The sequence below is a fragment of the Apus apus genome, chromosome 9 (assembly GCF_020740795.1).
Source record: "Apus apus isolate bApuApu2 chromosome 9, bApuApu2.pri.cur, whole genome shotgun sequence".
NCBI lineage: Eukaryota > Metazoa > Chordata > Aves > Apodiformes > Apodidae > Apus > Apus apus.
The window spans coordinates 18,961,949-18,986,910 of NC_067290.1; the positions used below are offsets into that span (position 1 = coordinate 18,961,949).

General features: G+C 42.7%; 1 protein-coding gene across 2 annotated transcripts in view; it reads left to right on the forward strand.

Annotated features, from left to right (window-relative positions):
* The window catches only part of CHL1 (cell adhesion molecule L1 like), a 121,847-nt gene that overhangs the window by 77,033 nt on the left and 19,852 nt on the right, over window positions 1-24,962 (forward strand). The window contains exons 6-19 of one of the 2 annotated variants that reach the window (XM_051627558.1): window positions 1,409-1,531; window positions 2,520-2,690; window positions 4,463-4,510; window positions 6,419-6,539; window positions 9,105-9,289; window positions 15,097-15,228; window positions 15,838-15,975; window positions 16,651-16,762; window positions 17,471-17,637; window positions 19,095-19,260; window positions 20,409-20,533; window positions 22,912-23,013; window positions 23,201-23,398; window positions 24,262-24,332. In XM_051627558.1, coding sequence (XP_051483518.1) covers window positions 1,409-1,531; window positions 2,520-2,690; window positions 4,463-4,510; window positions 6,419-6,539; window positions 9,105-9,289; window positions 15,097-15,228; window positions 15,838-15,975; window positions 16,651-16,762; window positions 17,471-17,637; window positions 19,095-19,260; window positions 20,409-20,533; window positions 22,912-23,013; window positions 23,201-23,398; window positions 24,262-24,332 — 1,859 coding nt within the window. The remainder of the gene's footprint in view (window positions 1-1,408; window positions 1,532-2,519; window positions 2,691-4,462; window positions 4,511-6,418; window positions 6,540-9,104; window positions 9,290-15,096; window positions 15,229-15,837; window positions 15,976-16,650; window positions 16,763-17,470; window positions 17,638-19,094; window positions 19,261-20,408; window positions 20,534-22,911; window positions 23,014-23,200; window positions 23,399-24,261; window positions 24,333-24,962) is intronic. The other variant, XM_051627559.1, reaches the window with a different exon arrangement.

Below are 24,962 nucleotides of genomic sequence, written 5' to 3' on the forward strand. Positions count from 1 at the left end.
TATGCAATTATCTGCATTCAAGCAATCAGGTCTACAGTGTTTTTTTCTTTTTATGTTTACTGATCCTACAATGTATAAGGTCTCCTCAGAGTCTTGGCTCTGCATTTCTCACCCTCCTTGGCTTTGACTCCTGCGATGTGACTCCAGCTCTCCTGGACTGCTGATGTTTCAGATTGTTTATTTGCTATCAGATATCCCTGTCATGACTTGAACACCCAGATGACAATATTTGCTGTGCCAGTTTATTCTGCACAGCCAGAATCCTTTCATTCCTTTCCTGTTTAATTGCTGTTAATTTTGCTGTTTAATGCAGTTGAAACTTTCACTAGTTTGAACTTGCCTGAAATGAAGCCTGAAATGAAGATGGCGTCTGCCCTGAAACTGTCTTAGTGAAATTTGTTTAAGGAGTGGTTACATTTTACAGACTAATTTCTTTGCAATCATCTCTGAGCTGCAGCGTCCCAGCACTTGTTTTTTGGGGTCGGCTCCAGCTCAGTTCTATATCTCCTCTTCTTGGATGAGCTCCTTGTATTTGGGGCTGCCAAGACTGGCCTGGTTGCCCAGGTTTGCCAATGTGTGGTCCAGGCTGTGAACGGTCTGCTGCCATCAGTGCTCTTCTCTGGGTGATCAAACAAGTCCTTGATCCATTAATTACTTAACCTATATTCAAACCCAAGTAGTGCAGTCCTTGTGCAGCCCTGTGTATTCTTTTGTGCAAATCCTGCCTCTGCATCCCAGATGACAAGCTTGCCGAGGAAGTCTGCAGGAGATGAGGAGTCCTGAAACCAGATTTCTGTTTCATCTGAGATGCATAAGAATTGGGACAACTCCAGGCACAAGGTGGAGCAGCTGCCTGATTTCTGTCCTCACCTTCACTGACTTGCAGTGGCTTCTAGGGATCCACTTTTTAGCCAAGACTTCCCAGAACATGCTGCATTCCCAGGCTGGTTTTGGATTTCCCAGAAGCAGCTTGAGACCCATCAGTGCACAGGCCTCTGTGCCAGTCTGTGTCTCAGGCTGTGCTTCTGTGGGCTTGGAGTTTTCCCTTCCAGACAGTACAAACAGAGGTTCTACAGAAAGTGTTTGAAAATAAATGCATTAAAATAAAGCCTAAGCAAAGCTCATGGACATCACAGACAAGTGTTAAACATCACCCTTCAGTTGCCTGGCTTTCAGTGCTACAGTCTGTGCACTTTATGAATGACAAATGACAGCAGAGGTTTCTTACTCTTAGTAAAATGTGTTGTTACTCTGGATCACTTTGCAAATAATAGCAGTAACTGAAAGCAGAGAATGCAAAGGACGATGTTAAGGTAAATATTTTATTAAAACCTGCATTAAGCAGGAAAAAAAAAGGCAAAATTTCAATAGGCAGCAATAAAAGAGGAACTTCTTTGCTTTTGTCCAGGTGTGCCAAAATTCCCAAAAGAAAAAATTGAGCCCCTTGATGTGGAGCACGGTGATTCTGTGATTTTGCACTGTAACCCCCCAAAGGGCATCCCCCCTCTGCATATTTATTGGATGAATATTGGTAAGTAAACAATTTTGACACAATTCACATGAGGAGACTCAAAACATTTGTCTTCCACAGCAGTTTCATTACAGATCCGTAATTGACGGGAATGATAATTGGGCGAGTGCTTAGGAGAAAGATCTGGGTATGGAAAAACAACATTGAAAAGTGGAGAATGGCAAGATGTGTTTACAAAACACAAAGTAAAATTGTAGCGTACATTGACACAACATGCTATTAAATCTGAGAGAACAGAAAGCTTACATATCAGTAAATGAGTCTGCCAGTAATGAGGACGACTGCACTTCCTGTAGAGAGGAGAGAATGTGTCAATACATTGTTTCATTCATTACTGTTTTCCTTTTTTCATAAACTAATGATGATACTAAGGAAAAAAAGATCTGTCAGGTATGTATAATTAGTTCACTGTGGGCTTCTGTCATGTTGTTCTCCAGCATTTGTGTTCTGAAGGAATTTGTGGCTCTGTGGACATGGAGGAACTTGAATTGCCTCCATGGCATGAGGGGTTTGTTTCTGATGCTGACCAAGCACTTTGAGAGTCAGGGTGCCAGACTGAACCTCTTGATCTTGTAAGGCAGCTTCTCCACTCCTGACATACATATTTAGCACAGCCCTCCCTGGGGCTGGATCAACAAGGAGGCAGTGCAGCAGCCTGGGTTCATACTGACCCTCCCGTGCTGAAACCTGTAGATACAAAAGAGCAAAGTGTTTGGGAGACTGGCCGTGAGTATTATTAAATTATCATTAGTTTTCCACCTATTTTATATATAATATATGTTATTATATATTACATATTTATTATCAGTTACCAGTTTTATGTTGAATATTGGTAAACAACCCATTGCTCATGCTGGACCTTCTGCCTCGTTTACATCCAAGTTCTAGGCTGTATCTGGCAGCAAGCATGTGACAGGAGGGCATTAGTAGTCCTGTTGGTGACACAGCTCAGTATCATTACCATATCATAATTATTTTTTCTTGCTAGATTTGCAGCACATTCCACAAGATGAAAGGGTATCCATGAGCCTTAAGGGAGATCTCTACTTTGCAAACGTGGAAGAAAATGACAGTCGAAGTGATTATTGTTGCTTTGCTGCCTTCCCAAAACTGAGGACGATTGTACAGAAGATGCCAATGACGCTGAAGGTTTCCCGGTGTAAGTCTGTGGATGAGGAGCTTCTTGTTTTCTCTTATTTTTTCTTTTTTTAGCTCCCCGGGCATCAGTGAATCCATATGTGTGGCCTGTGTCTCTGATGTGATTCTCTCTGAAGGAAACGCATGTTGCTGTGCTTATTCCTGCATTACTAACCTTACTCCAAGGGCTAAATTCAACAGATAAAAGCTTTTTGCAGCTGTTGGGCCCCAAAATCCCCTTGTTCTCTTCCTCCTGTTCTCCCTGCAGTGAAACCTAATGATGCATTAGGGAAAGCTACTTCTCCAGCAGATCATCAGGTGACTGATGGATGGGATCTCACTGGGTTCTCAAGGACTTTATGTGGCCACCTGCCTCTGAGGGTGCAGGCTGGTTTGATGGGGGTTCAGCAAAGTGGCTGGGAAGGACAGAGCTCAGCAGGTCTTTGCAGGGTGCCTTGAGCATCAACAGTGACACAGGAGGCATTTGCCATTGCCCCAATGTGGAGGGCATTAATTTATTTATTTAAAAGCTCCGTGTTCCTGTAGACTCTGAGGGACTCATACAAAATGTGGTTTCAGGTACTGTCCCTCCCCCTGAGTCCCACTGGGACGAGGTCAGTTTGCTGTCCCATCCTCACACGGGTGCACATGTTCAGTGTATACCTACCTCTCATTCCAGCTGCTTACAGCCACTAACTACAGGAGTGTACAGATGTTAGTGTTAGAGGAAAAGAATACAAATATCCCAACACAACAAAAAAAACAACCTTCCAGGGCACACTCACATCTGCCTTAAGCCAGCAGAGCCTGACAGAAGCCAGAGGAGCTAAGGCAGCTTATACCAGCTGGAGATCCCTCCTGCCCTACTTGAATCCATTTTGGCTGTAAATAGTTTCTGGTATCACTTGTGCCCCTTGCTGAGGCTGCCTGTGGCCTTAATATCAGTCTTTTCTGTTGCTAATACTTCTGACCTTTTTGGCTTATGCAGCCCAGGAAGCCAAGGAGATTTTTCTTTATGAATGAAAGCCTAGTAGTTAATGTATGATTCTGAGAGTTTTCTTGTTAAGATAAAGGATTAATAGTGGGTTTTTGTATCTTAATACTTGCTTAAACTGCACCTTGGGATAATAATTGTGAGAAAAATATTGCAATGAGGTGTTGCTCTCCATAGGTACTCTAATGGATCCAGTCCCACACACAGATTACAGAAAAATGAGATGGGGTTTGATTGTGGGGACACTGATAGCCTGGCAGTGGCCCAGCAGAACCCTCCAGTGCTGCCCCCTGCCATCAAAGCCCCCAGCCTGGGAGCAGGCAAAAAACAGAGGCACAGACCTGAAAGATTTTGTCAACTGAGCTTGAGCCTGCCCACTCCACTCTGTATCAAGTCCCCCTTGAGGGACTGTAGTACAACAAGATACGTGGAAAAACATAGACATTAAGAAAAAAGAGACAGGATAAATTTTATAGAATTTCTTTATAGTGGATACTTAATGCTTAGTGTTTTTTTTTTTATTATTATTATACTAGTTAGTGAAGATGAAATGATGGTTCTATCACCCCTGAAGTATTTTGCAGAATAATACATATTTTTGAAGGATTTTCTTTGTGTTTTCAGAAATTTGTTGTTCATCTGTTGCTTTACTTTAATTTTTTTTTTGTTTCTTTCTTTTTGGGCAGAAATTTGGCAGGGGGGGGAGGGTGTTTTTGTTTAGGTTGATTTATTATTTCATTTGATTCCATATCAACTGTGCATGTTTGTGTTTGGTTGTCACTTTTATTTATTTATTTCAGTTAAGCATGCTAATGACTCAGGCTCACCTAACGCTGCAGTTACTAAGGGTGAGTTGAATGCATCTGTTAATTAGCCTTTAAACTGAGAATCCACCAGCCAAGATGAACAGATGAGCTGCTGCTGAGGAAAAAGGAAAAAAACCAACAACTTTTTATTGTTGTGGGGTGAATTTCAGTGGTCCATAGAGTACAATTTGCTCATCTTGTACTTTTTGACAGAAATCTGAAGGGTTTTTAACAAAGGGATAGTTTTCTTACTTGAGAAAAGAACTTTCCTGTTTCCTGTGTAAGTAAGGTGGTGTAAGTAAGGAGATGATGTCAGGTTTTCTTCTGTTATTGGTTCAGAGAAGGATCCAGAGGTGGATGCTCTAGATCTCACTCTAAGAAGATTCTGGCATTGGGTACCCGTGGTTTGAAACCACAAATTCATGTCTGAAGGGTCACCCTGGGGCTGCATTACTCCAGGGTGAGCTTAAGGTGTGGATTTGCAGAGCTTCAGGTGCTCTGTGTTACTTGTCCTCATCTCCAGCTCTTCCCAGGGGGGATGGGGGTGGTTCTCCTTGACCAAGATTTGCCCTTCCCAGTTCTCCCCCCAGGTAAGCACCGCAATAAAGCATTTCTCATCCTGGGGATTCACATCTTTCCTGGCTTTGTGTTGCCCTCTTTGGGGATTAATACCCTACAAACACTCTGCTGAGGTTTATGCAGACAATGTGGCTGGGTTAGAAAGCAGCTAGCAGCTGTTCCTGCCATTCTCCACCCAGATAATTTTGATTAAAACATGTAAAAATGATAGTCTTGGGTTTTGCATGTAGTTCTTGACTCTGATTTATTTGGTTCAATTGCTTCTGAGAGACTGTTTTGTTTTTTTTTTTTTAAATGCCCAATTTTAAATTCCTGGAAGACCTTGTTTGCTGGATGAGCTCTGAAGTTCTTGAGAAGGGGGTTCTGACCAGTCATCCAGCCTTGGCCTGCAGAGGCTGAGCCTTGTGAGCAGGACGAGCAGGGCTGGTGTGCAGTGACAGACACTCAAAACCTGTTTTTTTTCCCTGGGAGAGATCCCTGAACCAGTTGAGGGGGGGGGGGGGGGAGGGATGTCAGATGATGGGGGACTGCCTGCCTGCAGGAGGTAGAGGGCAGATGGAAAATGTGAGAGCATACCCAGAGACACCGAAGTGTTTCACTGCAGCTCTGAGCATTGGTGACACAGAGTCATAGAGATAAAACGCAAGGGGAGGAAAAAAAGAAATGAGTAAGTGGTTCAGAGAGTTACATGTGGTCTTTCACCAAATCATCTGGAACTGACTATTTTTGAGGAACTAGTACCATTTGGGGACTTATTCATTACTGTGCTAATTGTTATGATAGTGATAACTGGATAACCATTTAACTCTGCATATTTCATCATGAAACCCCTGTTTGACAGGCTGGAACAAATGGCCTGTTGCAATCAAATGCAGGTCAATCTTGTTTTATTATTTTAACAGTCTTTCTTACAAACTGTATCTCCATTACTTTAGATTTAATAATTGTAGCAATTCTGTGGGAAATTCAAGTCAGGAAAGATGAGGTTTCATCTGAGATTTAACAGTGATGGAGTCAATGCAGAAGAGAGGTGCTGAGGTGCACACCAGAAGATGAGCACTTGAGAAGACCTGTGTGCTGAGATGGGCAGAGGTGTATGAGAGAAAGGGCCAGTGCTTGGGAAGCAGGACATGAAGTAAGAAAAGGGGTTTTACCGGTACTGCTGCCTGCTGTACCTACTGTAGCCATTTCCTGACTGCAAGCAGGAGAAGAAAGGGAGTCCTGGATTGGTCTCAAACTGAATAAATAAATAAAGAAAATTTAAAAATCGATGTCTGAAACCTCCTGACAAATAATGTTTGTGGCATTATTGAAGAATAAGCAAAGGCTCTAAGGTTTCCTATCTAACTCTTATTTTGCTTTATTTTTTAGCAAATTTTATCAAGGAAAGAAAACCCAAACTGCTGATCCCTCCTGAATCTGCTGGCAGTAGCTCATCAGTCACTGTCATCAAGAGAGGTGTCCTGCTACTCGAATGTATTGCTGAAGGGCTGTGAGTAATGCACCACACTGCACTGACTTAATCACCTCTTGAAGCAGAATTGAGGAAAGAAAAGCTATATTAAAAATTATTGAACTACAAATGAGTACACCTACCTGCCCAAACATTTTTAAATTGCACATTTATGCAGAGTTTTTCAAAAGTATTGATAGTCCTTGTGGAGCTAGTGTGCAACATTCATGTGGTTTCTCATTGCTATAACTTATAAACAAGTAATTTTAAACATATTGTGGTAGGTATAGATTTTTTTTTTTTACTGTTGTATTAAAAAAAAACAACTATTATGGAAGTTTTATTTCTGTAGTGCTATTTTTGAGATATTGTGAGACAAAATAACATGAGAATTCAGCTTTCGTGGTTTGCCTCACAACCTGTTTTCTGGTTTTGCCAAATTCGTTTTGGTTCAATGCTCAAAAATTACTTAATGTTTTTTTCTAATATCTCAGGTTTTTAAAAACAAAGTTGTTGAGATACTTGATACAAGGTATCCACTAAGGAAATACCCCATTAAATGAGACTGGTGGCCCACCTAGCCCAGTTGCAGGAGAGTTTTGTTCCTTATTGTAAATAACACAGGACAAAATAAGACTAAGTAAGGAGAAGGAATAGGTAAATGGAACAGGTTGCCCAGAGAGGTGGTGGGTCTCCCATCCTGAAGTGTGAAGACCCCTCTCAGGCCTTGATCCTACTGCAGTAACTCACACAAACATCACCTTCTCCTTTGCCCTCAGTCCAGTTTTCCAATTCTGACAGGGAAAGCAAAGATCTCTTCAACCATTAAGCCCCCAGTGAAAGCACAGTCACTTCTGGTTTATTTTGATAGGGCTTTTCCTTAAATGGAGGCTTAAATCATTGTCTTCTCCTGCAGTGAGGCAGATCTGCAGGTTTAGGAGCACAGACTGTGGTTAGCAGAGAGATAATTCATATTAAAGGCTGTGCAATTATATCCCCTCTATAAAATTCCAAAATCAGGCTATTTATCTGCCTGAACAAACATGCTTAGGGTATTTTGTTTTTCCACTTGGGCTTGGAAGGGGATTGCTCATTTGAGCTGGCAAGATTATACCTCTGCAGTTGGTTGCCATGTCTGAGAGCAGGTGAATTATTTGCCTCGACTGGATTCACTCCAGGTATCTGCAGTGAGTTTTAGTTCCCTGTTGCAACACTTCCTTGTCTAATTCACTCCCCATCAAGCTAATTCACAGGCACACAAACCTCCACAGGGCTACAGCGAGGGATTTATAGTTTTTTCAAGGTACTTAGTAGGAAAATCACCTTGGAAATACACAAATATGAATTTCCATGTGCAAGAATTAGTATTGTGTACAAAAAGAGCCAAAAAAAGGACATTGTTTATTTGGAAAAAAAGGGTTGTGTTTGGTTTTTTTTTAGAAAAAGGAAATATTTTAGCGCTACTCAAAATTTTCCAAGAAACTTGTTCAAATTAATTTTCAAACAAAAAGGTTTGTGTTTGTTTGTTTTTAAGTAGTCACTCGAAAGAAGACAAAGTACTTCTTTGATCACCAAACCAACATTTTTCACTCAAACCCTTAAAAAATGCAACACTTAGACTAAAGTAAAATATTTAAATTTGTTAAAATTCCCCTTCTCAGCAAAGAAAATGATCAGCTTTGCCTATATCTCTGCCAATCCATCCCACCAAATGCCCACAAACCACAGAAGCAGATTGACTGAGCCAGATTTCAAGTAACTAAGACCAGGAGCAGCCAACTGCAAAATAAGGAATTAAGTACATTTCCAATCTGTCATTTTTGAAGACTTGTATTGGGAGCACTGCCAGTGTCAGGGGGGCACTGCCTCAGCACAGCCCCACGGCAGCACACAGCCTGACTTTGGGACAGGAGCAGGGCAAGGACTCTTGCAGGAAATAATAGGATATGTGCACAGTTGTGCTCACTGCTCGTGGCAAACCATAATTTCTTTGTACCTGGGGCTTTGCGTGGCTTGTGCCTGGGCATTTTGCCACGAGAACAGATGGACACAAGAGTAAGCAGATATGACACTGTGTATGTGTGCCCCGTGCGGCATCGGGGTCGCGCAGCCCAGCTGGGAATGCGCAGACGACAGCCTGTCCCCAGTTTCTGTGTCACTGCCATTTGCTTTCTACAAACGTAAAGAACATTTCCAGCCATCTCCAATGGCTGGCCACCTTTCTAACCAGGCAGGACACCGAGTGAAGTCACTGAAATGAAGTCGTTACCTCCTTGTCTGTCCTCAAGTGCCCTTTTGGAGTTGGATGAGATGAGCTCCCTTCCCTCTCCCACAGTCCATGCCAAGGAATGAAGCCTCATGCCAGGGTCTGGTGTTGGCTGTGAAGGGTTTGTTCATAGGGGTCCTCCAAATAAAGAAGCAGTATAGAGTAGTTGTAACCTATAGTATAACCCTTAATGTAGCCCCAGGGTTTTAAACCAGCCCACAGAATTGAAAATGTCACCCTGCAAACCAGATGTACGAAGTCCAGTAGCTCTGCTAACACAAAGCATCATAGCAGCCTGATATTCAACTCAAAACTTCATTATTTTTCTTTGCTATTAGCCCGACTCCTCACCTAAGCTGGGTCAAGGTCCCTGGAAACTTGCCCAAGGATGAAACAGAAACAGAAAATTTTGGGAAGATACTGAAGATAGACAACGTGACTGAAGCTGATGCAGGAACATACCAGTGCACGGCGAGCAACCCCATGGGCAGAGTGAAGCATGAGTTCCACGTGCAAGTAGAAGGTGCCCAGTACATTTCACTAAGCTTTTTGATTTTGAACAGGTTTTTTGAAGAGGTTAAAGAGAAGTGAATAATCTTTGCTAACATCACTTTCTGTAATGCATAAATTCAACCAACTCTATCAATTCATGCTAGGCAAAGACGTGCTTTATAGATTTGGGAAACTTGCAGAATGTAGCAGCTTTTTTTTATTAAATAGAAATAATGCCTTTTTTTCCTGAACCATGAAGGCTTTACAAAGTGGCAGGCAGAAGTACCAATATGTGACCAGATCCAATACTTAAAAATGTGAATTAGTCAAGCAGAGATATTGTTTAAATACCTTGTATTAATCTGACAGTCAGATGAAAAGATCTTATTAATGTCTTAAAGAAAGTGACAATGGCTTTAGTGGGCCAGACCAGAGGTACTTTTAGGTCAATTTCCTTTCTTTGACTTCCACCAAAGGTGACTGCCTACGAAGGACTGTAAAAACAGTGAGCAGCCATGATATGGTTTCTTTCCTCCTCGACTCCATGTGCTCCCTTGCAGTCACTTTTGTATAGGAATAACCTGAGCTAAGAGTGGTTTCTATAGCTTCTGAAAAGTCTCAGAAAAACTTAAGAAACTAAGCAAAAAGCCCACAACTTTTACTAATTTTTAAGTTTAAAAAATGTGAAATCCAACCTAGCCCACTGATTATCCAAGGCCCATTCCCAGCATAGCCTGCCTCCTTGGGAGGATGGCCAGTACTTCAGAAATAGTTTCAGAGTGACACTGGTGCACATCTTCCACGGGGGTGGTGCATGCACACAGGTCTGGTGGCTGAACAGGGGGAATGCTGGGCTAGCAAAACAGAGAACCTGACATGTTTGTACATCCCTTTGGTCACCTTTTATTTGTGTTGCTGCTAAAAGAGGGCAGGTTCATGAAGCCAGCCAAGATACCTTCATCACAGATACCTGACAGTGCAGATAGAGGTGCACAGTACCAGCACTCCCTCCATCCTCCTTTCTCACTGTTCACTCTCCAGACCCTGAAGGTGTGAGCCCTTCACTCGAGGGAGCTGCAGAAGCTCTTTTCAAGGGAGACTTGGCAGAGCCAAGCCTGCCCTGCAGAAGGATCACTGCCTCTGCAACTCTTCCAGCAATGCTGCCCATAAATAGCTACAAAATGAGAATCCTGAAGCCCAGCTGAAAAACATTTTCTCTTTACTGATGAAAAATGCTCCAGCCTCTGGTCTGCAGAGTAACAAAAATAAATCAGAGGCAGTATTAAACTGTCAGAGTCTGCCAACTGCTTCATTTTAATCTGTGTCTCTTCTCACTCCATGGTCACAGGAGTCTTGATGGGAGGAAAGGCACTTCCAGCTCCCTGCTCTGTATTTACCCATCAGCTGTGGAAGAGCCTTTCTCCCAGTATGTGACAAATCATCCCCAGTCACTTGACACAACCTCGTGTCTTACAGTCTTCTTTCCCTCCCTGGAAGTGTGGCAGAGGGGGATACCAGGGCATGGCAAGTTTTCAGCTGCGATGGAGAGCAAGTGCTGAGTCCTAGAAATCATCCCAGATGGTTTGGAACACCTCGGCTGTAGCTGAATATTTTAACAATCTGGCCATGATTCTCTCGGCTGTAAAACTTGAATACATCAAAGAAATTGCAGGAGCTGCAAAAACTAAAATACTAGAGAAATAACATTAATTAAGCAGTTCAGAGTATTGACCCTCTTTCCCCCCAGTCTCCAGGAAAGCTATCTGGCAGATTGTTGTTCCTGCTCATTAACAAACAAATGCTTAAAAAAACAAAAAACAAAAAACAAAAAACCCCAAAAAACAAAACAAAAAAACAACCAGAAAAAACCCCAAACAAACAAACAAAAAAAAAGAAAAAAGAAAGCAGAAAATAATGTACTTGAGCCATTGCAATGTAACCAATGCTTTAGCAATTGCTTTTAAATTATTTTTCTGTATGTCTAACTAATGTTGGTTGCTGTCACCAGTCAGAATTCTTCCTCTTAGGAGTCACCTCACATGCAGGGCATCAAGGTAAAACTGAGCCCAAGCACTGTCTTCTGGAATTTCTCACCAGAAAGTGTCTTTACCCTTCGTCAGAGGTGGGCATGTTCATCATTCTTGCAGCAGCTCCAGTGTGAGCACTCAAGGGCAGATCTAAAGTTGGTGGAAGTAAGCATTAATTTCAACAGGGAGGTTGTACTGGCACAGAGTATCTTCACACCTGACAGGCTCTTCTCAAAGGCTGCATCTAGGGAGAAGGAAATTAAACATGGAAGAAAAATTATCTTGGTTGTTCTCAGTCTAGCACTGGTGTAGAAATCAGGATTTTGCTCTTGTTTCTGCACTATGTCCCATTTTCATTTCTTTCTGGTATGTGAGGATCTCAAACGAATACCCCAGCCTTCTAAATAGCAGTCTTAATTAATGATATTTGCATGGAGCCCACTTACTAATCCTGTAGTAGTCTGAGGGCAAAGATTCAGGCAGTTATTACCAAGTGTATAAAAATATTCAGCTAGCAAATTGCTTAACTCTTTGAGCATTGTAATTTCTCTCTGCAAGGAAAGATGTAGCCTGCAACATTGAAGCAGACACAAAAAAACCCCATTGTTGTTATTAGAATGAGATGATAGAATTATTTTTAAAAAGGCAAAGCAAGCCCACACATTGTCTTGACTTCAGATGTTTATTTGGTTTCTGTATATAACCCCCAAGCCCAAGATAAAATGTACATACCACCTCAAAATCTTGTCACTGTCACAGCATCTGATGTCATAGTAGCTTGATCTTCACTGAGGCTCCTAGACTGTGTTTAATAGAGGTAATGATTGCAATATAATGATTAATTGTAGAAATGATACAATAGCTAAGGGCCTTTGCAGTTATATCTAGTAACACTTTCATTACTCAGCTAGAGAAAAATAGATGAAACTGGTGTGAAGCAGGGGCACAGCTGGGTAGTTTAAGCAGGCTCAAACTCTAGTTCTGTGTTTCACTTGAAAAACTGCTTTGACCAGGATGCAGACCCCAAGATGCCTCTGAAACTGCAGATGTTACCTCAGGGTGGGATGGATTGCCAGCCCTTGGGAGGATGAGAGGAGAATTCAAAATAATCTTGACAAATTGGGAATATGGTCTGGAATAAAGAGTATGGGCTCCAGTAGGCACAAGTACAGAGCAGTTCTCATCAGGCAGCACTACTTGGCTTCATAAGCACAGGACGGAAAGTGTCTGGTTAGACTACTCTGCAGAATATACTGGATTGCAAGCTGAACATGTCTTGGAAATACTAGTTTTGAGGAAAAGCAAAAATCATCCTGTAAAGTGTAAAGCAAAGTGTTGTAAGAGAGACTCTACTGAGAAGTGATAAGGCCTCACTTAATGAGTTTTATGTCATGCTCTTGAAAAAGGCTGGGTGACAGCCTGTTCTCTCAGTTCCCTGGGGACGGTGCAAGATTGCAGGAAAGCAGAAGTTGATTAGACATTAAAAATTATTCTAGTTCTAGACAGGATAGGAGGCTGTGAAGACTTGGATCCATTGGGGGTGTTTTAGGTTTTAGGTGTAGCTGATCCTGCTTTGTGGTAGAAGGATGATCTAGATGCCCATTTTAGATCCCTTCTATTTTTGGATCTGTCATTATATTTCCATAAAGTCATAAATATTTTAACCAGGATCCCCACATTTATGTCACTTACCAAGAAGAATATATTATGCAGTGAAATATCTGCTGTGCCAAATTGCTCATGCAGGTGAACTGTTTGACCATCCAACCACTGTTTTTTCTAGTTGGAAAAAAAAAAAAAAAAAAAAAAGTCTGTATTTTGCTATTCTTATATTTGTATACTTTTAAGTAATATAGCACATCTACCACACAGCAAAGAGGTTCTTCAGCCTTTCTGTGAAATTGCATTTCATAGTTGACAAAAATTCATTGCCTCTGGCTTCACAGCTGCATCACTTTCTTGGGGCAACCACAGCAATCTCCATGCTGAGGAAGGAAAGCAGTGGCACAGTCCATGTGCAACTCACTCCCAGGGTGTATACACAAGTGTGAATAGGAAGGAATCTATTAGGTCATTTGTATTTAGTCTGGGCTTGGTGTCTCACCTCCTCCAAAAGTAGGAGATATCCTCTCTCAAGTAGAGTGTGTGTGGCAGACCTAGGGGGGAAAAACATAATTCATCAGGGCTGCTAAAAAACTCGACACCTCCAAGCCTTAGACCTGTCTTTTCCTGATGGAAGCATAACTTATGTGAGAGAGAAGGAAAAAAACCTGCAAATCCAAAATGTTCTGCTGCTTGCAGAGTATTTTCCTGGAGTCAAGTACAAGGAGGCATGTCAGGTATGGTCAGACATGCTGCATTATGGGAGGAAAACCAGCGCCATGGGGAGGAAGGTGGAAGGAGAAATTTGTGCTGTGTGAAAGTGCAGAGATGCTTTGATTTTAGATAAGCTTTGGTGTCTTGAAAAATAGCTCATTCTTGGGCTGTTAGCGAAGGATGTTTCTTCATGGGTGCTCCACTGGGAAAGCGGTGGACTGCGCGTAGTTCTTGTGGATCACATTTCAGGGGTGTTTCTTTTTAATATAAAGCAATAATGCTTTGTTTTAGCATATCACACTGATAACATCTGGAGAAGTATTACCAGGCAACAGCTCTGTTAACCTTCAAAGAGTTTTATAAGCATTAACTAATGAATCCTCATGTCTTCCATACATTAGCTCATCTTTTCCAAACAAGGAAAGAAGCTCAGAGATCTGGCCAGCACATACAGAAGAGGCAGTGTCAGTTCTGGACTGAAAATGTGGAAGTTAGTTGCTTCTCAGAGAAAGATAATGATGAATTCAGGGATTTGTTTTGGATTGAGGCCGCCCACTGAAGTGTAGACAGGCTGAGGGACCCGCATTCGGTCTGTAGAGAACAAAGCATTCATCAGATAAATGCCTTTTTTCCCCGCCCTGATTCCCTTCCCTGCCTTATGGTTGTGTTTGTCCAGCAAGGTTCGGGTACCTGATGCTCAGGAGCTGCTCTGCAGAGGTTTCCCCAGAGCCTCCCCACTTTAGCTGGCAGTGCTGGGAACGAGGGAATGCAGCAGCACAATGCTGCTCCTCTACCACCACCCTGTGGACAGCCTTTCTGGACTGCTCCTCGGGATGATGGTTCTCTGATCCTCAGTGGTGAGAGGATGTTTCACCATTCCTAAATATGTTATGGATCAGCTTCTCGGCTGGATACACGATGGAGAACCAGAATACGGCAACTCCCGGTGCATTTCCTCAGCACAGGCAGGTGAGCAGCGGGAGGTGCTGGGCGCTGCCCTGGGGCTCCTCTGCCCTCCCACCTCTCCTGGGCACGTCGGTGGGAGCTGCTTGCCGGTGCCTCCTGAGGGGGATTTGAGATGGATGGGTACTTGCATCTCGTTGGACTTGCTGAAATTGTCTCACTTCATTCCCCAGCCCTCGTGTCTGAGGGTCCCTGTGAAAATGCCGACCTGTTTAAGGCTACCTCCTTCCCCAGCCCCTCACCTCCCGTCTGCGCTTGTTTTCCACTAGGATGCATCCTGCCCCTTCCCTACACACTCTCTCTCTGACGCTCACATTTTGCGAAGTCTGGAGGACAGAAATAGATATGTTCTGATGCTCATTTTACCTCTTGTAACATCAGTTCGCAAGAAATACAGTACAGCTGCGCCACAGGCTGCCGTGAGCTGGCTGGGATCTCTTGGCAGCGTTTGCCATCTCCTGGAGGACCATGGCAATAGCAGTCAGACTCGTCTGGCTCTGCACCTGGTAACTGCCGTGTCCCCTCTTTACAGAGCCTCCTCGGTGGACAGAAGAGCCCCAGGGTGGGGTTTTCAGCATTGGAACAAATCTTGTGCTGCTGTGCAGAGCTACTGGCAGCCCAAAGCCAACCATTCAGTGGAAGCTTAACGGGATGCCCATTGACAGTAAGTTCAAGCCCCAGGCTTCTCCTTCAGGTGGTGGCCGAGTGGGATGTGCTGGTGTTGTGCCCAGGTAGAGGGAACACACAAATCCTGAAGCACTGAACGGTGTCTGGTTTGACATCTATTCAAACATGAATTAGTATTTTTTTACTTAGTAAGAGCTAATGTCTAAATCATAGAATCATGGAATGGTTTGGGTTGGAGGGACCTTAAAGATCATTCAGTTCCAACATCCTGCCATGGGCAGGGTCACCTATCTGGATAGCCTGTGGCCATTGAGGCTTCCTGTTCTTTGTGCTTCTGAATAAGCACAAGTGATGTGTAACTGGGGAGCACAGGCCCTGTTCTCTGGTGTAGCAATATTATTACTGCCATTTCTAGTAGTCTATGTGGAGATTTTACTGGAAATTTGAGCTCTAGAGAGCTTTCTTTAGGCCATGGAGCTGCTGGGAAAGGCAGTCCTCTGCCACCTGCTCTCCAGAAGCTGAGCAAGGTGCTGGTTTGACCCTGAAGATGTGCTTTGCCTTTGGCTTTCAGGCAGTGGGCAGAGACTGTGAACTCCACAGTTGTGGTGTTTTCCCCAGTCTCCTGATGCAGTCTGTGTCTTTCCAGGAAGGACCTTCAGAGGCACAGTATCTTCCACAGAGATCAGCCTTACCAACCTGCAGATCCAGGACAGTGCTGTGTACCAGTGCGAGGCCAGCAACAAGCACGGCACCATCCTTGCCAGTGCCAACGTCAACGTCCTCAGTGAGTACACCCCTGGCCTTCCCTGTCCACCAGAGCAGATCAGACCAAAGCACCCTGTTCTGCTGACTGAATGCTTCAGGGCAGCTTGGGGGTTGTCATCATGGCAGTGGTCTTTTGCATCAGCCACAGATTTTAAGAAATCCAAACTAATACAACAAGCCTTGGCATAGGCAATAGCATATGCTTAGCATAAGTGCTTGTGAGCTTTGGTATATTCTTTGTTTTAAAAACATGGTTGGGCTCAAAACCTTTTGAATTCCAATACACTAAAACCACTTGGGGCTCAATTGTGACCTCAACTCTGATTTTGAATTATTAAGTGTATTGTTAATCTTTAATTTCAGTTGTGACGCCCAGCCTGTTCTTTGAAGAAAGGGAGTGATGGGAATTTATTTAATAAAAGTGGCCTCTAGAGGAAGCAGAATTAGCTCTGTTTTCTCTCCTGGACTACACTGATGTTTTATGTTCTGACATGTCCACCAGTCAACCACTGTTACCCTATCAGTGAAGCTTAGGAGAGCTCAGGTGCTCAGTGCCACTGGTTCCAAAGGCAGTGAAATTCCCATTAAGTAGCTGAGCCTCTGACCTTTGCTGGAAAAGGGGACGATGCAGGGAATGTCTTTATATTCCCAGTTCTGACATGCAGTGCTGCTCATTTTGCAATCTCTTCTGCAGATATTGCTCCCTTAATCCTGACCTCAGATGGTGAAAACTATGCCGCAGTAGTGGGTTACAGTGCCTTCCTACACTGTGAGATCTTTGCCTCTCCTGCAGCAGATATTAGATGGTAAGCCCTCAAGAACTGATGTTTCCATGTGAAACAGTTTCATACAGGCCCCCCAAACACTGAAAAATGTGTTCATTTTTCTTTCTGTGGAGTTAAAACTAGAAATTTGTAACAAGATAGTATATAATATAAATATTCTGTGCCTAAGTGCACTTCCTAGAACCCTGAAGATCTGATTTATTAAAAAAGTTTAATTAAAGTCCTCAATACCTGTGTGACACAAGTGCTGGGATATTCATTAAGCCAAGCCATGCTGTATCTAGCTAAATCCTGCTACAGCTTCACTGGCCTTAGTTTAATGTTGGCAGCTTCTGAAGTTTGGACACGTTGTCGAGGTGCAAACGCAATGACTTACAGAGCGTATTAACCTGGAAGGGTTTCCATACGGTTGGAAATCATGGGATTTTTTGTCACAGAACTTGACACATGCAATAAAATTGCAGGTGACAGGTGTTGATTGAAGTTTCAGCCAGGCTAGTTTAAAGACCTTGCTCAACACTGTCAGAATGGGTTTGGTTTGCAGAAAGCTTCTATCCCTTTATGAGTGGCTGCTCATGAGTAAAGTGACTTGCTGATCTTGATTGTGGCTGAGACCAGCTCCCAGAATTCCTGTGCCCCCTGCCATATCTGCTCACCATATAACTGTTATAACCAATAACAGTTCCTGCAGCCCCAGAAATCACCTGTGATTATTGTTCTCCTCCTTAGGACTAAGGATGACAGCATAGAGCCACTTTCAACATTACGCTATGAGCTAAATAAGAATGGCACCCTGGAGATCAAAGAGACCACGAAAGAAGACGCTGGGTCGTACGCTTGCTGGGCTGCAAATGCTGTTGGGAAAAGGGCAATCACTGCTAACCTGGATATAAGAGGTAAAGTCTCACTTAGGAAGGAAAAGAACTTTGGCATCTGCTAAGTTTTCGTATTTTAAATTTTTCAGTGAATAGGTAATTAGTAAATACTCATTCTGTGACTTATTCTGTGAGGCTATACGTTCTCTCTACACACAGACCTGAAGTTGTCTGTGTTTTTCTGTGTGATTTCTCCATGCTCACAGATGATGTTTACTACTTTCTTGACACTTCCAGAAGCTGCATAAGTCACCAAAACCTTGCACTTTACTTCCTGAGCTGTTAACTTTATTAACCTGAGAGTATTTCCGCCCCCTCTCTTGCCATCAGCTCTGTTACACTCAGAGCCAGTTCCTGGGTGGCCCTTGAGAGCCCAGAGCCCTCCTTGTGCTCAGTGGGTCCTTGCTGAGCCAGGCAAAGTCCCTGCATCTCCCACAGCCATGAGCAACATCCTTCCCTAAAGCTACTTCCATTTATGGATCAGCAGGTGGATCCCAAACAGAATTAATATTCACAGGCAACACCAAGCGTGTTGCAGCAGGATGAGTTTGGGAATGCTGCTGGTTTAGGGGCTTTGCATTGAGCCTTTCCTTATTATCAATTCGACAAACATTTGTAAATGGAGGAAAAAAAAAAAAGAAATACTGAAATGCTTTTATTTATGCATTTCGGATGCACCCTGTGTGCTCTGTTTCTGTTTTAAGGGATGTGTTTGGTTTTTCCCTGGCAGGGGGATGGCAGTGGACAGCTTCTGTTGGGCACACAGGTGAAAGCTGGGTTACAGACCAATTTACTTAGGATTTAGGGCTTGCCAACAACATAACACCTTCAATACCCAATTAACAAAGTCCTCAAAAGGATTTTCAGATGCAGATTTGCTGTCACAAACTTAAGGAACACTCTTTTTCTGTTCTGTTTCCACTCACTCCCTTTACGTTGTAAATTTTACAGTGATAAAAAACATGAAATTCTCACTGAGCAACATTTCATTGTAAAAAGAAATTGAGACAATTGCTTTATTCTTACTTATTCATCTGTTTCTGCATTGAGATTAGAGTCAATTAAAAGAACAAACTTGATTGCAATAATTTTTTCTCACTTGACTTTAAGGAGCTTGTAATTTTGGTTGGATCATTGCCAAAGCCTATTTCAAATGGCAATTGGACATAAAAATCCAATTCAAGCTTTTTTTATCATCCATTTCATGACAGTCTGCTAGCAAGGATTTTCACCTGTGACTTTTTTGGGGGTTTGGGTTTTTTTTCTGGAGCTCTTTGGTAAACTCAACTCTATGGTAGTCAAGACAGAAAATTAAATCCTGTGAATTATCTATTTTAAATGCAACCATTCTTTACTTGAAGTGTATGTATAGAAAAAAAGACAAGATCATTGCTCCTGAAGTTGATTTTTATGTATGAAGTGCTTGGTGAAAATCAGTCTCTCTGTCCTAATCCAAGTGTTTTCCTGTGATCTATCAGATGCTACAAAACTTGTTGTTACTCCAAAGAACCCCCGGGTGTTGAAATCACATTCAATTTTGTTGAAATGTCAGTCTGAATATGATGCACATTTGAAACATAGTTTTAAATTATCCTGGAGAAAAGAAGGAGACGAGGTGCCACTCAACAGCACAGAGGATGGCAGGTAAGCTGGGAAGAAACAGGACTTGTCTTGATTTCAGCTTGATTTCAGCTGAGTAATGCTGTGTTGTGTGGGAATGTGAGCTTCAATAAGCATGAGACTTAATAGCTTGAAATGCAAATTCATGTCTGCCAGAATTCTTCATGCAGTACAGGACTAGATCTGCATTTTATATACATACAAATGTAAATGCACTTACACGAGTTTTGGGGCACAGCTGACAAGTTATTTTGGTTTTTATTAACTGTCTCACCATCACAGCAGAATTTTGCACAAATGTTGGTTCAACCCCCAGTGTAGTCAACAGGGGTTTAATTTCTGCAGTGTTCTTATGTTTTACACCTGTTCAGCCAAAGCAAAATCCTTGTACTGGTGAAGTGAGTGGAAAACAGGTTTCTGAGATTCTGCCTAAAATCATACACATAAAATGCAGTGAGTTTTTCTTTCATAAGAGTGTAGGACTTGCAATTGCAGGCTGAATTTTGCCCTACTCTTCTGTTGCCATTGACGTCAAGGGGGTGGAGCTCAGCCTTTGCTCCGTATGAAGGGTCTCACAGTAGGCAATCAGATGTCCTGATTCATTTCTGCTGGAGAGAGATAGTTCCCCAAATACTGCAGTGCTGGAGAGGCTGAAGATCCTGCTGGGGCCAGGTAGCATGGGGAGATTGTGCCAAACAAATGCCATGGTTGCAACACAGCCCATGGGTTAATGCCAGCTTCCCCTGGTGCTTTGGACATTACACAAGTGGGTTGGGAACGCTCTGTTTTACCTAACCCTTTCAAAAACTGGGACATAAAACCCATATATTTGCCTCATTACTAACGTGCCAAAATCCTGTGTTCCAGACGCGCGGCTGATGCATATCAATGTGGCTCTTTTCAGAACAAGAGAGATGTGCCAGCTTCCAGCCATGGAGGCTAAATTGCTACAAAATACAAATAATAGTCTACAGCAGAGTGTATAATACAACTACAATTACATTTTAAAGTAATAGGCCTAGCATGCAATTATGTTATTCAAAATGTCCTGTTACCAAGTTTTTTTTATGGACTGTTTTTCGGAGAACAGCGGTGTCTGTCACATTCTCCTCTTGTGGATTTTTCTCTTCCTTATTTGTACTTACCCTTTTTTTTTTTTTTTTGCCCCATAGGATAATTCTGGACAGGGATACACTGTTCATCTCAAGTGTGACACTGGAGGACCAAGGAGTGTACACGTGTGTGGGCAGCACCTCTCTGGACAGTGTCACGGCCCAGGCGCGGTTAATTGTTCTCGGTAAGCGGGTGTTGCCCCAGTGTGCAAACAGCTCTGTGAAGCACTTAATGCCATCACAGCACTTCTGCTTATTTGCATCTTTTGCCCAATTACAGAGCCTCTGTAACCCCATCTCACAGAAGTGTGATGTACCTTTCCCTCATTCACCTCCGTGGTGTTATCCTTGGATCTCCGGGGATGCTGACACAAACATTCCATGCAGATTTCAGCTTTGTCATACTGAGATGGGGCAGCCTTTTTTTCTCAGTCCAGGAGTCACCCATGGTGGCTTTTGGAGCTTGCCTGGAAGGTTTAAGAGCATATTAAGAATGGCTCTGCTTCTGCTTTGGAGTCCTTGGTCAGTCCTTCACCTCACTTTACTAGAGATCTGCACAAATTACCACGTGGACTATGGTTTGAAGAAGAAAGATATAAGGCCAGGATTTAGATGTCCAACTCTTCTGAAGATCAGTGGAAGTTAAGCACCTAAAAAGATTAATTATCTCTGTGAATCTGAGCATAAATTATTGTCCTAGAGGCAAAGAGCAAGCTGACAGCAGAGAAAAGCCTTGACCCACGGAGTCTGAAGTTTGACCTTGTGTGAGCATCCTTACAGCCTGCCTGTCCTCCTGAAGGACCATTTGAAATTCAGGGGGTGATCTTGCAGAGTGATGTGTACATGTACCTAAGGCCACCAGCCAATAGCTAAGATGCTCTTTTGCAGACAATTTTGCATCAATTTAATATCATTAAATGTTGCTTCATTTTATATTTTTATTTATTTCCAGCAGTGATTGCAAATTGAGCTATGACAGTCTGACCTTCAAGAGGTTATCCTACTTTAGATGACTGATACTTTTCAGTGAATAGTTAATTAAGAATATGCTATGCACGTTATTTATGGTCCTGTGTTCTTTAGTGCTGTATAATTCAAAATGTTTGTAGACTATTGATTACATAACTTATGAAAATTTCAAGAAGCACTTTATTCCCTTTTTAAAAGGTGATGTGCAGAAGAGGAAGAACAGTCTTGTGCTCTTTCCCCCTTGCTTTTATTGTATATAAGAAAGGTCTAGGTGGATTAACACTATCTATTATTTTCCAAATGAAAAATCCAGACTCCTTTTGCAATGAAAGACTTGAGAGGTGGCTGGAGAGCTTAGTAAAGCATGGATAGAGACATCCAAATATGGGCAACTAAGAATAAAATAAATACTCAGAATGCTTTAAAGTATTTGTCCTATCATTAGTGAACAGATAGAGGGATGAGTATCTTTAAGATACACCATCTCCATCTTTAAATTACTATACTGAATTATATATTTATGTAAAAACAAAACAAAAAAGCCCCAAACATAATCTTTTTAACTTTTTATGTGACCTGAGGTAGACAAGAAAACTCAACGTTGTTATTTAAAAATTTCTGTACAGACACAATTAATTTCTTTCACAATGACAGAGACAGTTTTGGTGGTTGAGGGAGCTGCTTTTCATATGAAAAATGACATTGTCAGCCAAAAGCGTGGTTGGGACATAGGGGCAGGAGGAGTTCAAAGGCCTGAAGCTGTGCAATCTCATTTTCATGGTCTGTACATCTTTTAGATTTTGAAACACCAGCCCTTTGTTTAAGGAGGGGGAGTGTGTAGGTGTGAGTTTGGGAGGGTAGGGGCTTACACTGTTGCTGCCTCCCAGGACTGGGAGGAGGAGCAGCCTGTTTGGGTGGTGCTGGGAAACTCAGCTCTGGTTTTCACTACATCCCTGAAAAGGGAGCTCAGGCAACAGCAGGATAGTGCCCTGCTTTGGGCACTTACAGCCCTGCACTTGTTCTCACACCAACCACCCCCAGCTCTGAATGATACACTCCCTGGGCAGCATTAGTGGAGCTGGCAGGCAATGAATTTTCTTGTTTCCTTTTAATACAGATCCCCATGGCTGGGATAATGAGTGTCATCCTTTGACTCATACTCTCAAAGGCCAAGTTCAATAGCTGTCAGGGCTGAGTCACCTTCTACCACTCTGGTTGCACCAGAGTCATGCCAAGTGATGCTAATGTAACTTTCTGCTAAAAGTAGTGTCAATATCTATTAATGATTAAATAGATCTTTGTGTTGATTTGAAAGGAAAAATCTTGCTGCAAGCAGAGTAGTGAGAGTAGATGGAAATAGGCTTGAGGAAGGATATTGCATTTATGAGGGAGAAAGCAGGATCAGAAAGTTCAACCTGGTTTTCTGTAATAAAAAGGATTTTTAAAAGCAATTCCCACTTCCCTAATGTTCTACACTTTGAAATCAAAATATGTTTTATCACCACCTGCATTGAACACACTGTTCCAGTCCCTTGGAAAAAGCCAAGCCAGAAATAGCTCCCTCTGCTCCTGACACTTCTTCGTTATTTCTCAGATGTTCCTGATCCACCAGAAGACCTTCAGCTCTCAGAAAACCAAAACCGAAGCGTTCGACTCTCCTGGAAGGCCGGGGCCAGTCATAACAGCCCAGTTAATGGTAGGAGGGATTGTAGCAGCAGCATCTCACATTGGTGTTGTGGCACTTCATGGCTGTTAGAAGGAACAGCTCACAGCCGCACTTAATTGCTTCATTTCTTGTAAGTTCATTTCCATCCTTGCTATTTATAAGCCTTTTATACAGGCTCTGCCTTTTTTCCCTTTGTTCTGTTTCTTTGCCTCCCCAGAGTCAATTATAGAGTTTGAAGAGAACCGGTGGGAGCCGGGGAGGTGGCAGGAGCTGGCCCGAGCCCCAGGGAATGACACCACTGTCCTTTTGGCACTGGCTCCCTACGTGAATTACCAGTTCCGGGTCGTGTCCGTGAACGCCGTGGGAAGGAGCCAGCCCAGCAAACCATCCCTGCGCTACGCGACGCCTCCGGCTGGTAAAACACAGCATCCAGCCGCCTGAATATTCACATTTTCTAGTGCTTTTCTGGGAAGAAGAGTGCCCTCCTGTTGTTCTGAGGGGTGTAAAGAAGTCAGGGTCCGTTGAGCTGCTTTCCCAGCTCCGTGGCAGCCCAGGGATGCCAAAGTGAGGAGGCTGCACAGGGTGTTTCCCACCAGGGTGCCAACAGCATCCAGCTTTCCTAAGCAATGTGGGTTTTGCACCTGGAAAGCCCATCCCAGCCCTGTATGGACAGGCAGTTGCTGGAGAGGGTCTGTGAGGTTTATGGGGAGCCTTTCAGCAGCACTGAACTTGTCAAAAATCTCCATTCACTGTGTTTTTCTCACCATGACAGAAGATGTTGTGGCTCTGAAAGTCATTTCAGAGGCCAACTGTTCAGCACAGCATTTGCATTCCCCAGCATTTTTCTTTTTTTCCCTTTTTGCTTCAATCTCAGGTCCTCCTTCAGCTTTTCAGCTGTGTGCATCCCACTAATGATATACCTTCTGTTTACTGTCCCCAGAGGGAGAAAAATCTCTTCTTTCTAATCCCCCTACATCTGGTGCTTTGAAATCCAAAAGTCACTGTCTCATGTTATCTGGTGACTCCAACCAACAAGGGCACTTAGGAATCAAAACTGCATAAACAATGTGGTTTGGTCACAGCAGCTTTGCTGATCCAAGTAATTAAGCTCAAGAAGATTTTTTGTTTAGGTGTCATTGACTCTCAGTAATATGGAAATAAAAGGGGTTTTTTTTGCTTCCTTTTTTTTTTTCTTTTTTTTTTTTTTTTGCATTTAAATAACAAGTGTAAAGAAAACCCAGGATATAGAAACTAACCTTTTTGCCTGTGTGATTCCAGCTCCAGACAAGAACCCAGAAAACATCCGGGTTGAAGCTTCTGAACCAAATGAAATGGTGATGAAATGGGAGGTAAGGCAAACGTGTCCATCAGTGCTACAGTATCAGAAACAGGTTCTCCCTTCAAGCAGCATTTTCTAAAACAGCAGGGGATTTATCAAGGTGTTGTTTTAATACAAATAATTATTTTTTTTAAGTACTGGATCCCTTGACTTCATCTCTCCTGCCCCTACCTCTGTTTTTAAGGAAATATCTGCAAATTGTGTAGGTAGGAGCCTTGACACTACTGAAGACAAAGGTAAATTGCTCCTAAATTAAATGTGTTCTGGGTTTCCTCCCCGAGTTTCATTTTGATTCAAAATTAAATTATTTTACTTTTATTTATTTTGTCTATTTATTATTTATTGACTGCAATTAACTTTGGAATTTATTTGGAAATATGAAAGTCTTGTAAAGCAGAGAGAGAATCCTCCAGGGTATACTCTTCCTCTGTGCATCTGCTGTACCAGAAAGTGCTTAAAATAACTGTGGCCTCCTCCTGCTTTGCAGGAGCAGCAGCCAGGCCCACGGAGGGGATGGTTTATGCTCAGCTTCTGCTCTTCCAGCCTGGAGGCTTTAAAAATCATGGAGATCACTTGGCCAAGAGAACATGAGCTTGAATTTCTACACCACAAATTGAAGGAGTGTAGATAAAGCTTCTGA